This window comes from Corvus cornix, chromosome 22, assembly GCF_000738735.6.
Source record: "Corvus cornix cornix isolate S_Up_H32 chromosome 22, ASM73873v5, whole genome shotgun sequence".
NCBI lineage: Eukaryota > Metazoa > Chordata > Aves > Passeriformes > Corvidae > Corvus > Corvus cornix.
Genome location: NC_046351.1, coordinates 4,192,327 through 4,206,065, shown reverse-complemented (window position 1 = coordinate 4,206,065; position 13,739 = coordinate 4,192,327). Strand labels below are relative to the sequence as shown.

Genomic DNA, 13,739 nt, shown 5'->3' with positions numbered 1-13,739 from the left:
TGGAGCAAATGCACATGGACAGAGTCCCTTCCCAGAGCCTGGGGCTTCTGCCACCTCCACAGGATTAAAGGAGGGAGGAAAGGGAATTTCCAGTGGCAGTGCAGGCAGTTTGTGTGCCCTGTTGGTTTGTGTGATCCCCATCCTTTCCACTTGCCTGGGAAGAGCTGAGGGAGACGAGCCCTGGGCTCACCACACAAAGCCAGTGGTGCTCCAGGCCAGGAGGAGCTGCTGTCACACGGGTTAAGGAGCTCCCTGGGTCAGGAGGAGCTGGTGTCTCTCAGTTTCAGGAATTCCCTGTCCTTGTGGCTGCCCAGCCTTCTCCCTTTCCCTCTTCTCCCTGATTTTTCTCTTGATTGCACAGGCCATAATGCACTGCCACGTTTCTCCCCCGCCACTCTTTCATTAAATACTATCCTTTCATTTTCCAGTGACGTCTGAAATGGGAATAGAGCCCCTGGGAACAGCCCATTTATGGACAGGGAATCCACAGCAGCCCTGAACCAAGGCAAAGGGAATAAGGACTTAGGCAGATGCAGGAATGGAAACTAATTTTAGTTATTCCATTGCAAGCTCATCACACTGTCAGTGTCACACTCGTCTTTATCTCCCATATCACAGCCAGCAGTTACCTCATGCCACAGCTATCTCCCGACAGGGACCGTTGTGGGGCATTTTTGCAATAATTTCTTCCCTGCATTTTGGAAAACCTCGAATCACATGCCGTGGGTGCTACAGCACGTTTGCATCCCCGTCCTGCTTCCCTGCAATGGTGTGACTGAGGTCCCTGATCAGGGAGCAGCCTTGACCCGAAATTCCTGCACTTCCACAGCTCTTGGGAAGGATATTGGGGTTGTCCGGAATGAATTTTAAGAATTTCTCAGCAAGCTGCTGTCAAGCCAGGCTGAATGTTGAGATGTGTTCCAAGAGCTATGACAGGGGTGTGTCTCACACCTCCCTGCCCTGTGCAGTGGGGAAGTATGTGGGTTTTTCAGACTGGTCCCAATGTTTTTGTCTATTTAAAGTCACCAGGGTCACTCCTGTTCTCCCATTAAACACACCTCATTCTTCATTAATGTTCTGTTACTGATGGGCAAAAGCCCTCCTGGGGCCGAGTGTGGTGACCTGATTTTCCTGGGTTTCTCAGAGGTTTTAACACAAGAACAAAGTTCCCTTGTGCTGTAATGCAGATTCCTTGTGGGGGCAGGGTGGGACAGGGGAGTTCCTGTGCAGGAATGGGATTCTGAGTTCTGGACACTGAGACACAACTGCTGGCTCTGCTGTCCGTGCCCTCTGCTCCCCTGGAGCCCAAAAGCCCCAAAAGTGGATGGGAGTCCTTCCCTTGTGCAATCTGAAAAGAAATTTTTACCACAGTCCAGCCACAGTTTTACCTGTGATCTTTATATTTGTATACAGGCAGGACAGGCAAACTTCTAATATCCTCTCCCTCTCCAATAGATTATTTATTGAATTGATTTTTTTTCATCAAATATTAAAAAAAAAAACCCAAATAAACAAACAAAAACAGAAGGAGAATTCTAAGGGATATTTTCTTGTCAGTAATTCATCTGCAGTTAATCCAAGAAAAATTCTGTTTCCCTCTACTGAAACCTTAGTTTCTTTGGGTTTGCTTGGTGGTGTTTTCTGAGAGATTTTTTCAGTAGAATCCATTAAAACAAATAAAGAAAAAAGGGGGGAAAGGACCAGAGAAACACTTTTTTCACATTTAAAAAAAAGCCTACTCTGTAGGAGCAATCGAATTTAAAAGTCATAATGGAAGTTTTAAGGTGTGGATTGCTGAATGAAAACCCACCTGTGTTTACAGGTGGGGAAATCAGATGTGACATCGTGTAACTGGCAAACTTTGTTCCCTGGGGAACTATTCACGCCCAGAAAGCCCAGGGCACTGGAGCAAACACTGATCACCTTCTCCTGGGCAAGGTTCCCCCTCCGAGGCTGCTCCGAGCCGCTGGGTGAGGCCAGGTGCTCCTCCATGCCGAAAAACAGGCCAAGGAAGGGTGAGGATGCTTCAAAACCACTTCACATTCCTTCTCCCCATTTCCTCTTGCCCAGAGGAGCATCACACCCTCTGCATCCCGTGTATCCCGACCTTGACACTCGGAAGAGCCCTGCCTCACTTCCCAGCCTTTCAGCACCGCTCCTGCCCCACATTCCTGCTCTGACCCAGCTCTTCTGCTGCCTCTTGACAGAAGGAGCCCTGGAGGCATCAGCTGGGAGGAAGCTGTGGGGTGCCCGAGATTAGAGTCTATTTTGGAACCCCACAATCTTCAGGATGGACCCTTTGGACAAGTGAGGAGTTCCCAGGAGCGGCTGCAGAGCCTCGGCTGCTCCTGCCTTCTCTGCTGAGGCCTCTCTGCTTCCTGGGCTGATTTTCTCCTCCAGTTCTTACCATGGCATAGGAAGGGATCCTGTCCAGCCTCTCCATCACAGCAGATCCAGCAGGAAGGTGGAGAGGGATCGCCGGGTGCTCTGTGAGTGCCAGGGGCTGGTCCCCAGCGCTGCCAGGGTCAGTGCAGAGCCCTGGGCTCGCAGTAGCCACGTGTCCCCACAACAGCTGCAAATGAACTGGAGATGAACAGCAGCTCCCTCAGAGTGGGGGCCAAGAGACCTTTCCATGATCTTTGTGTAACCCAGCCTGCCCAATGACCCCCCTACTGCTGATGGGATGGGCTCACTGCTCATGCTACAGACTGAATCACGGTTAACTGTGCTGTTTATTGATGCTCCCTCTCCAGCTACCTTAGGTCATCTAATTAGCATTGATTTTTTGAAAGCAATTCCTTTCTAGGATACTTATTGTGTGTGTAAATTGCAGTGCGTGTGGGGGGAAAAAGGACAAACCATTTCAGTGACACGAAATAAAACCTTTCTGTTACACAATTCAACTCAGAAAAAATAATTATCAGTGTGGTAAAATCATCAGCCTGCAGCCTAAGGAAACAGGAAGCTGCTTTTATGTCAGATGTGCTCTCTGGGTATTCCTCATCTGGCAAATCCCCAGCAGGGTCTACATGGAATAAGTCAGGAAACTCAGCACAAGCTGGTTTGTGTACAACCCCTGCACTCTGCCATTGTTCAAGGACTTATCAAAACCAGAGCGGAAATGCAGGAATTGTGTTCCTAATGAGCCACTGAGGCAAGATGACACTTGTGGGCTAGGAAATGGATGTCAGACCCCTGTGTTCACAACTGCTTTCTGCTTTACGTAGTAAAATCTGCAGCCTGGGAGATGACAGATTCAACAAACCTGTCTGGACTGAGCAGGGCTCAGGGAGGTCCCAGCCCAGCCTCGGTGCTGCTCCCACCACCCCCAGAGCAGCTGAAATGATGCTGTTCAGTGTTGGCACCCAGAGATCCAGAGCTGCACAACAGGCTGACCTTTAGTTCATAGGAAAGGGGAGCAAACCTAGAAAAGCTCCTCTGGCTCTGGAACTACTCATCTGCATCAACAGAGTAACAGAGAATTTCACTCAGTGTCTGATCAAGGGCCAGCTGCAGACCCCGAAATACTCAGTGTGTTCGGAGTGAGAGAGGAGACTCAACTACAAAACTCAAGAATGACACAAATGCTGAAGAAATCCTTTTAAATTCAAAACCATCAGCTCTGAACCTCACAGAAAACCCCAATCCCTTTGAAAGGAGTTCCACAGATCCCAGTGCAGCAAGCAGCAGCTCCTACAATGTGCTTATCTCTTTAATTGAATAATATCTGCATATATATATATATATAAATGAAATCAGTGCATTTTTGAAATGAATATTGAAGCATTAAACAAGCAAACCCTCTGCAGGCATTATCACCCTCGTGATGAATGTCCTGCATCAGTGGCTGTGACAAGCAACCCCAAAGACTTTCCTTTATAGGAGTCGCTGATGTGCTGCATCGAAGAGTTAAGGCTAAGCCAGTTCCCGGGATTTTTAATGTTGATCTCACTTCCTATGGAAGTAAAGACCTTAATGTGCTGATGAATCATCAACAAAAAGAAGATTGCATTTTTCTCTTAATTAACAGAAGTGGCCTGAACTGCTCCAAGATTTCTGTGCTCAGCTCTGGAAAGCCACAATATCCAGAGATCAGCCTTTGATAAGGCTCTAGAGGATTTACAGATAGCCATGAACTCCACAGTGAGGTCTAAATCAATCTTGCTAAGCTCAAATATCTACTTCTAATGTGGTGTAGCAATAACAGGGACCTCGATAACACACTTCTCCTCTAGCATCAGGTTTCCCACGTTCAGAAGAAGGAAAGTTGAATGAAACGGGGTTAAAATGCCATGTCAGTGTCTGGCTCCATGGCAGCCACACTGCACGTGATTTTCACAAAGATACTGATTTTTGGCTAAAAACCTGGAGGATGAATTTAAAACAGGCATGACTTGAGCATGGTTCTAATTGCTGTGGCCGTTTGTGGCAGTGACAGATTTGGGCAAATGACGAAGGAAGAAAATTGCAGAGATGGGGCAGCAAATCAATGGATGTGCTTAGACAAAAAGCAGAGTCCAGGAAACCCAGCAGGTCCGTGGTTTAGTCCTTGGGTAAGGTTCTTAGTGCTTGCAAGGAAAAGCTCTGCAGCATGAGCAGAAATGCCTCTTTATCTTGAGTGCTGAACCCCTCGGGGACAGGCGCTGAGCTCTGGCCAGGCTGTCAAAACAAGAGCACTTGGGAAAGTCTGTGGAGAACAGGGAGGTTGAAGTGGACAATGTTATCTATGAACCAGACTGATTTTTGCCTGCGCACTGCTCACAGTTTGTTGAAATTTGCACACTTACGCAAAAAGCGCCATTAATTTTAGCACATGGTTTTGCAAAGTCATTTCTATATTCTCCACACTGTGTCCCTGAGCTGTTTGAATTGATGTTAACCTGAAATCAGAGTCACCTGCTGGCCTTTGTGCATTTTTAATAATTTTTTATTCAGCAGTGCTGTGACTAAACCAAGTATAACTGTGATTTACCAGTCACATATGAAAGATGAAGGAAATAAAGATTTTCTGAACCACTTGCAAATACTCCAGTCATGGAATCATGGAATACCTCAAGCTGGAAGTGACCCAGGAGGGTCACAAAGTCCAACTCCCTGCTGCTTGGAGGTGTCACTCTCTTTGCTCATCCTGAGCTCTTCTGCATCCAGGGCCTGGTGACTCTGTGCTGTGGTAGCACCAAGAGCTCTTCTCTGGACAAGTACAGAAGAATGGAATTTTTCCGAAAGAAATTCCTTTTAAATTTTAACGTAAAGACCTGACTCTGAAATAGTTCTGCAAAGGGCAGAGGGAGCTGTTGTTTGCCCTTAGTGTGAAATGGGTGTATTTGGAGAGGGGCTCTATGGAATTTACGCGTTCGCCTGAAATCCGCGCGGATGGAAACAGTTCACGCACGGCAGGCAAAGTCAGCTACCGGGAGGGAGAAAGGAAGGGCAGCTCCTCTCTGAGGAGAAACTCGTCCTATCTCTGAGAGTCCCGCGCAGAATGTTTACAAAACGCTCATTAAGGGAGAGGGGATGGCGAGATAGCAACAAATCTGGTGAGCAGCTTCCACTGCCCGAGATAAGGGAGGCAAGGCGGCCATAGAGGAGAGCGAGTCAGATCCAATTACCGAGACCTGGTTTTGGGGAGGGGGAAGGGGCAGACAGACAGGACGGATCACAAGTTTCAAGACAAGAGCTTCCAAACTTGTCATCCCTCTGTGACACAAGCCGCGCACAACCCAGCGGATAAAACCACCACCGAGCCCACACGAGAGCCAGAGCTCATTGAGCACGGTTGGAGGCGCGGGCAAAGCCATGGATTCTGTTGTCCTCCAGCTCTGGGCTGTCCTCTCCCTCCTGGTTCACCTTGCAGCCTGCAGTCCCATCCTGAGCTTGGAGCACTCTTCCCTGGAGGAAGATGTGCCTCTTTTTGATGAGATCCTCTCTGAGCAAGATGGGGTTGATTTCAACACGCTGCTCCAGAACATGAAAAATGAGTTTTTGAAGACGTTGAACCTCTCTGACATCCCCCTGCATGAGTCAGCCAAGGTGGACCCGCCAGAGTACATGCTAGAGCTGTACAACAGGTTTGCCACGGACAGGACATCGATGCCTTCTGCAAATATCATCAGGAGCTTCAAAAATGAAGGTAAGAGCTGTGCATCCCTGGGAGAAGTGGGCAGGAAGGAGCATCTGTAGAGCCAGTGATAAATGTCTTGGCCAGGTACAGAGCATGAACTGCGCTGGGGAAAAGGCCTTCTGGTGAGGATGGCCTTGGAAACCAGCAGCTGCAGCAGGGCTGCCCAGACCCCACCTCTGGTGAGACAGAGTCCTTGTCCTTTGCTCTGGAGACTGTAGGGTTTTGGGGAAAGATGTGTCTTTAACGTTGGGGCAGCACCAAGCATAACTTCGGTGCATCAATTTCTTTATCCCCATAGTGACACATACCATGTGTAATCAGCTGATTGATTTTTTTTAATGGATACCTTAAGTAATATTTTAAATTAAGACAAGGCTTATCTTTACAGGCTGTTCTAAGTGTATTTTCGAATACAATATTCAAGTGCAATATTTTTAAATTATGAGCTTAACCAAGTGCAGCATTCTATTAATGCCTTCTCACTATTGATCCCGTGGCGTTTGTGACGTTTTCTACCTTTGACATCGGAGCACAGTCCAGAAAATACACAGAAATAAGTGAAGAGGAATTTTGGATAACCCTTAGGTTTTACTTTGGAGGACTAGACTATATCCTAATAAAACAAACAAACAAAACCTGAAGAAGCCCAATTAGCACAGAATCAAGAGTGTTCTGAGTTGAAAGGGACCCACAAGGATCATCAAATCACACTCCCAAGTGAATGGCTCACACAGGGATCAAACCCACAGCCTTGGCATTATTAACACCCTGCTCCAACCAACTGAGCAAATGCTCTTGTGCCATTTCTCTCTCGGCTTTTCCTTCCACACTCCCCTCAGTTCAACGAGGACAAGACAATGCTTCAGCACTCATACTCAGTCATTTGCCAATACCTTTTTACACCAACAGATGTTTTATGCTAAAAACGTTTTTCAACTAAACAATTCCAAGTATCCATTGCTCCATGAGGCAAATGCAAGTGCTTTGATTCATGTTTAATTACCCAGGGGCACACGTGGCTGTTCAAGCTGCCATGGGACCTTGCTCATCCTCTGTTCATTTAATTAATGAAGTTAAAGACATTCTTGTTTTTTCTTTCACATTTACAGTCTCAAAGTGATGAGCTGTGAGGAGAGGCTGAGTGGAAGTCATTTGAGTTTTGCAGGGCAGAGAGATGCCAGGAGAGAATCCCAAAGCTCTGTTCTGCTCCCATCTCCTGCCAGGCCCAGGCACCCTTTACCATCAGTGGGTTTCTGGTATGAGGAGACTCTGCTTTGTGGCTTAAAGCTTCTTTACACAACCTTTTCTCCTGTGTAGAGAAATTTACTGGAGGGTTGGTGGCGAACCAGTTGCAGGCAGTGGTGACCAGCTGCTCACCCTGCCGTGCCTGTCTCTGCTCAGCAGCAGGAGTGAAGGCACTCACGGGGGAGGTGTTGTTCTCATTTTGAGCTATTTGAAAAAGAAATAATGGGATAAAGATTGCCAAGTACAGTATGGTAAAGAATAAAATATCCTGTGGTGTAGTGATGCAAATCTGAAATCATTCTGCCTGCAAAAATTCAGGTTTGAAGCACCAAAGTGGCACAGACTGACCTTTGCCAGGTGGTGTTGGCAGCTCTGTGCTGTCCTCCTGTGCCCGTTGCAGAAGTTCTGTGTCAAATGGGGAAAACTCGCCTTAAATTTCTGCCATTTCAGATTTTCTCTCACCTCTTCCAATCCAAACCAGCAAGAGGCAAAGCGGGACTGCTGAGGGGAACACAGCTTCACAAACATGTGCAGTTAAAGGACCGTGTAATTCATGTTTTTCGTGTGTCATCAAAGTCTGGAAAATTAAGAATCATCCATTTCATGCTAAAGAGCTCTTTTGATCGAGAAATTAATTCCTTGCAATGATCAGGACAGGAGAAACAGACCATGGAACTGTTTTGTCCACCTGCCTGCTGAAAACTGGCAGTAATCCCGGTTTCATTATTATCCATTAAATCCTTTATTATAGAAATGTAACAGGTGGCATGGCTGGAATTAGCTCTTTGTTTTAACCCATGGACCAGAACAGTTTGGTTGTAAATGGGGCTGTAATCAGTGCTTAATACTTGAAATAAAGTCTTAAGGGAAATTTTTCTTTTCCTACGGACTCCAAATCTCCCTTCCCAACGCTCCCAGGGGCGTACTGGGAGCAGCAGGAGATCTGGCACCCTATGGACTGTGTAGCTGAAGAGCAGAGTCACATCCTGGCTGTCTGAGAGGTGCAAAGGCACATCCTTCGTGCCCTTCTAACACTCACCCGGCTTCTCACACACGGAGTGGCCTTCCCCTGCCTGCTGGTGAATCCCTTGTGCTCATCTGCCATATGGTCGGGGGGCATTTCTCCACCCTGGCATGGTGTGCAAGCACTGGAGCCTTGTTTTAGCATGGTAAGGTCTAGGAAACCCCGGAGATTCCTCCCAGTGTGGAGATTATAGCTCAGCTTGGATCACATTTAGCTCACAGTCTGCTCCTACCCTGGCTCTGTGCAGAGCAGGTTCCGCTCCCACCTTTAACAGGCAGGGAAATGGAAGTGGAACCACCCCTCATTTTTTTCATTTGTGAAGAGATGAAAATGCAAAATGGAAAAAAAAAAAAAGAAAAGAAAAAGGCAGGTGCCTCAAAGCCTCCAAACTGCAGCTGAACAGGACAAGTCACGAGCTGAAGTTCATGGCTTGCCTAAGTGCTCTGGTGGAGCGTGGCCAGTCCCTGCGGCTTTAGCAGTGTCATTTTTCTACAAACATGGAAAACTCGGGGAAGTCAGAGATGAAGGGAGTAATAGGTCACAAAGAGTTTGCCTTTGCATTAATTATAGTTACAGCCTCTGTGTCCTAATCTGCCTTCTGGGTTGCAAGGAGGCAGCAAATGCACCCTTGTGAGCAGATCCTGCGCTGTGGGAGGAAATGAATGTTGCTGTGCAGAAACCAAGAGTGCAGCCAGGACAGCTGACACCAAACATTGTCCTCCTCACCTGTTCTATTGACAAAAGGTGCCCAGGGTGCCTGGCTGAGTGCAGCTGGTGGCTCACCCAAAGCCCACAGGGCCTGTGGCTGCCAGGTCACCCTGGTGCCACCTGCTCTTCCTCACCGGGAGCCTTTCATCTTCCAAAGCAGCTTTTCCTCCCTTAGTGCTTGGCCCTTTCCATGTCTGAGGGAAGTTTGAGCAGCAGGGAATTCCTGCTAGCACAGGAACACGAAAGCACCCACATTTCTTGTATTTGCCCATTTCATGTTCGCTCCAGCTCCACATCCTTCTGCCCTTCCTCTCCTGCACCAATGAATGTTTTCCCTTGTTTATTAAACAGTTGCTGTGCAGCGACCTAGAAGGGATTTTTATGTCAATATTAAGCAACACATTTTTAATACGTAAACCTTCCAGTTGGCAGGAAGTCCCTGGAAAGCCCGGGGACAGAAGGAGGATCACTAAATCCAGGTCTGTAGCATGTCTGGGATCTTGTTGTCCTTACACATCTAAAATAACCTCGGCCCTTTTTCCAAGTACAGTTTTCGGAAGTGCTGAAAAAACGCTTTCCTGGAGCTGTCCAGGTGAAACCCAGCAATGCAGAGCAGGCTGGACGACCTTCAGTGCATGTGTTCCTGGATGTCCTGACTCTTCTAAAACATTTGATTTTTGTCCTTTCCAGACGTGGATTCCCACCCTGTTGGCGTTACAGGGACTCGGAAATACCCGCTCCTGTTCAACGTTTCCATCCCTCACCACGAGGAAATCACCATGGCGGAGCTGAGGCTCTACACCTTGGTGGAGCGCGACCAGAGGCTCTACGAAGGGCTTGACCGGAAGGTCACCATTTTTGAAGTGCTGGAAAACGTCCACGTGGAGGCCGGGGAAGAGAGGAAGACGGTGGCCCTGGCCTCCAGGCACATCTACGGCACGAGCAGCGAGTGGGAAAGCTTCGAGGTGACCGAAGCCATCCGGCGCTGGCGCAGGGCAGGGCTGACCACGCACCGGCTGGAAGTTCACATCGAGAGCAGGGAAGGGGAGGAGCAGAACGGGGAAGGGAAACTCGATATCGACATCAACTCCGAGGCCAAGCACGTGCCGCTGTTGGTTGTGTACTCTGACGACCAAAGCAATGACAAAAAGGAGGAGAAGGAAGAGCTGAACGAAATGATAGACCACGAGCAGCTGCTGGACCTGGAGAACCTGGAGGTTGGCAATTTCCACGACCAGCCTGGGGAGGAGGCGCTGCTCCAGATGCGCTCCAACATCATCTACGACTCCACCGCCCGGATCCGGAGGAACGCAAAGGGCAACTACTGCAAAAAGACTCCGCTCTACATCGACTTCAAGGAGATTGGCTGGGACTCCTGGATCATCGCCCCGGCGGGCTACGAAGCTTACGAGTGCCACGGGGTGTGCGCCTACCCCTTGACAGAGCACGTCACACCAACCAAACACGCCATAGTCAAGACTTTGGTTCACCTGAAGAACCCCCAGAAAGCCTCCAAGGCCTGCTGCGTGCCCACCAAACTCGACCCCATCTCTATCCTCTACTTGGATGCAGGGGTGGTCACCTACAAGTTCAAGTACGAGGGCATGGTGGTGTCAGAGTGTGGCTGCAGATAGTAGGAGGGAACGCACGCACGGGGAGGGCACAGGGGGAGTATTTAATGATTCAGTCTGTAAATTTGTACATTTGGGATTTGCTATTTAATGAGGTTATTTAATGAGGCCTGTACAGATAATTGTATGTTTCCTGTCACGGGGAATGGGCACGTCGTGTAGGGATTGTATATTTTGTTCCATTGCTTCCTTCTCGCTGCTCTTCGCTGTCCAGATTGCGACCGAGTCTCTCCTCCTGTCAGGGCATGGAGCTGATCACTGGATTGTTTGGGAGGGCTCTTGGTGCCAAAAGGGCACATCCAAATTCCCAGAAATAAAGGCATATTTTTGTACTTTATCAATGTTGATTGGCATCTCCGGGGCTTTCCAGAGCTGTTAAAGATATGTGAGTGATGGGCAACCATACCTAGACTATTCAGTTCTGTACAATCTGTATAAAGGTCTTTACATGCTCATTTTTTTCTTCATTTATCTCTGTAGATCTTAAATCCTGATAATTCTCAAGCTCCTGAATCACTAAGGCACAAATAAGATGTTTTTTCCTTTTTTTTTAATACTTTCTTCACTCTTGCCCTGTTTCAGTTAAAGGTAACTGGCAGGGATGATTTGGCATCTGGAGCAGAAGGGCACCATTCCTTTTCCCATCTTTCTTAGGAAAGCAAATGGTCCAGGAGCAGTGCCAGGCATGGGCCAAGGCAAGAAATTCCCCCTGTGCAGGTTTATTACCAAATCACTCTGAGGCAGCGCTGCCTTTGCTGCAGCAGCCGTGGGTTGGCTCTCAAGGGCCAGAGCTTTAGGTGGCAGAAGGAAGTGCAATAAATTTCCTGAACCCTTGGAATTGTACCAGCTAAAATTGTCCTTGAAATTTATACCAGCTAAGAACCAGTCCCCCTTCCCAGTCAGTAAATTCCACGAGATGCAGCTGCACAGTCCGACTCAAAGGCCCCAGCAGTGCCAGGCAGAGCAGCAGAGCCCTTGGTGCCAGTAGGACACGAGGCTCTTCCCTTTCTGTAAGTGCTGAATTGTCGATTCATAGGGATATTCCTCCCCCCAGACTCTAGAGATGGGGTCACATGCTATGTTTCCACCACTCTTCTGCAACAAATCGTGGTGATAAGGAGGTGTCGGAGCTGAGAAACAATAGACCCGTCACTTTATTTATACTAAGCTGCAAATTTGTCAGATTCTTGGGAAAGTGTAAGTGATGTTGACTCTTTTAGCCTGTACCAGAGCCTACTGTACTGTCCCTGCATCTGTTTTACACTTTTAAGGGAAAGTTATCTTCCCTGGAAGTGATAAGGGTCTTTGAAAGAATCACTCCAACACTTCACGGGAATGAACACTAAAGACTTTATCACGCACCAACTAAGCCCAATTTCACCTATTTTCACACACTCTTCTGTGCTTCCCATAATTTATTGATCTATTTATTGACTGCCTGCCTTTGTAATATAATGTAGAATACAGAATGTTTTATTTTTTGTGCTTGTGTGTAATCCCACTCGGATAAAACCTTGTACTGATCCTACTTGGCATCTCTCTGTTGAGTTGTGTGGCACAGAGAATGAGGTTGCTGATTTTTTTTTCATCCCATGGATACTTGTAAATTCCACATGGCACAGTTACCCCCTCGCTTGCAGAGCTGCTCCCTCACTGCGGTGATTTCAGTGGAGTCCTGGAGTATGGTCTAGTCCAATTTACAGCTCCTCTTTCAGGGGTATCGTGGCTCTAAGTGCTCAGCTGTGTAGTTTATTGTAGAGTTATGCAGTCTCCAGATAGCAGCCTGCACCGTGGGCTGTGATATTGCTTTATTCCTCACCCTGTGAGTGACTGACACCCCTGACAGACCTTTCCCCCGAGCCACTCTGCAATCAGAGCCTGTGGCTCATGGCACGTCGGAGGAATTCGGGAGAGGTGTCACATTTGCTCTGCTGACATCAACTGCAGCAGCCAACGGTTGAAGTGTGACCACACAGACCCTTTCAAAACTATTCACAATTCTTATGAAGCCATTTGCCAAGACAAGCCATTCACCTTGTTAGGAGTGATAATCCAGCATTAGGGAGATAATCCGACATTTGCTTTTATCGTCTCATTTCTGCGGGTGGCCCCGTGGCAGAGATCTGCCCTCCTCACCTTTCCCCCCATCCTTCCCTAACAGCACCAAGGCCTCTGAACAGTCTGCAGGGAAAGCTGTGCCTTAAACCCAATAAATAACCCACTGCAATCACTCATAAATAGGTGAAGTCTCCCTATAAATTCTCAGGTGCCACACTGCAGTGCAGAGCAGTGCCTGCACTCTCTGTCTGTCAGAGATCTGCGGGAGCAGGGCAGAGTCCTGGCACAAAGCAAACACGGGCAACGTGTCCTTCTATCACCTGCATGTGTGAACTTCTACAAGATCAGTAGAATTGTCAATAAATATCGCTGAGAGTCTTTTAGAATTAGGGGGCAGCCAGTCTGTTGAAATGAGTATCTTTTCTTTAAAAAGAAATGGGGATTTCAGCCAGAGTTTGTGGTGAAAGAAGTAAAGCTGTGTCTCATTGTGCTATTTTGGGAGAAAACTGAGCATCTCTTGAATCCTTCAGCTGTACCTGTGCTGTTCATACCCTGAGAGCAGAACTCCTGAGAATGGTGTTTCATTTATGATGGGTCTCTGTCAGGACTGCACGGCTGCTTTGTGAGCAAACCCCCCCACCTTTGTCCTCACCTTTCAACATAACCATGCAAAGGCATTTCTTGGATGTTCGTGCAGTTCAATGACAGAGATCAGACTAAAAAAAAAGGGGAGAGGGCAGTTATTTCCTAAATATATTCCCCCAAGTAGCAAATCGAGGCTGTTTCTGCAAGTTCAGAAGCACTTGGCTTTAAAGCCTCTGTCTGAATAGACACAACACTCACAAATAACAGAGTGAGGGTGTGACAAGAGCCAGGGCTGCCAAGCTGGGAGTCCCAGGAGTCCCTGACAAAATGTTCCAAGTCCCTGAAAAAATATTCCACTGCATGTTTT

The 13,739-nt window shown here is 47.8% G+C and overlaps 1 protein-coding gene across 1 annotated transcript; it reads left to right on the top strand.

Moving 5' to 3' along the window:
• Positions 1-5,691: 5,691 nt before the first annotated feature.
• BMP10 (bone morphogenetic protein 10) lies at positions 5,692-11,066 on the top strand. The gene is made up of 2 exons (XM_010390721.3): positions 5,692-6,130; positions 9,789-11,066. The coding sequence occupies exons 1-2, from the start codon at positions 5,797-5,799 to the stop codon at positions 10,730-10,732; spliced, it is 1,278 nt and encodes a 425-aa protein (XP_010389023.1). The 5' UTR covers positions 5,692-5,796; the 3' UTR covers positions 10,733-11,066.
• Positions 11,067-13,739: the final 2,673 nt, after the last annotated feature.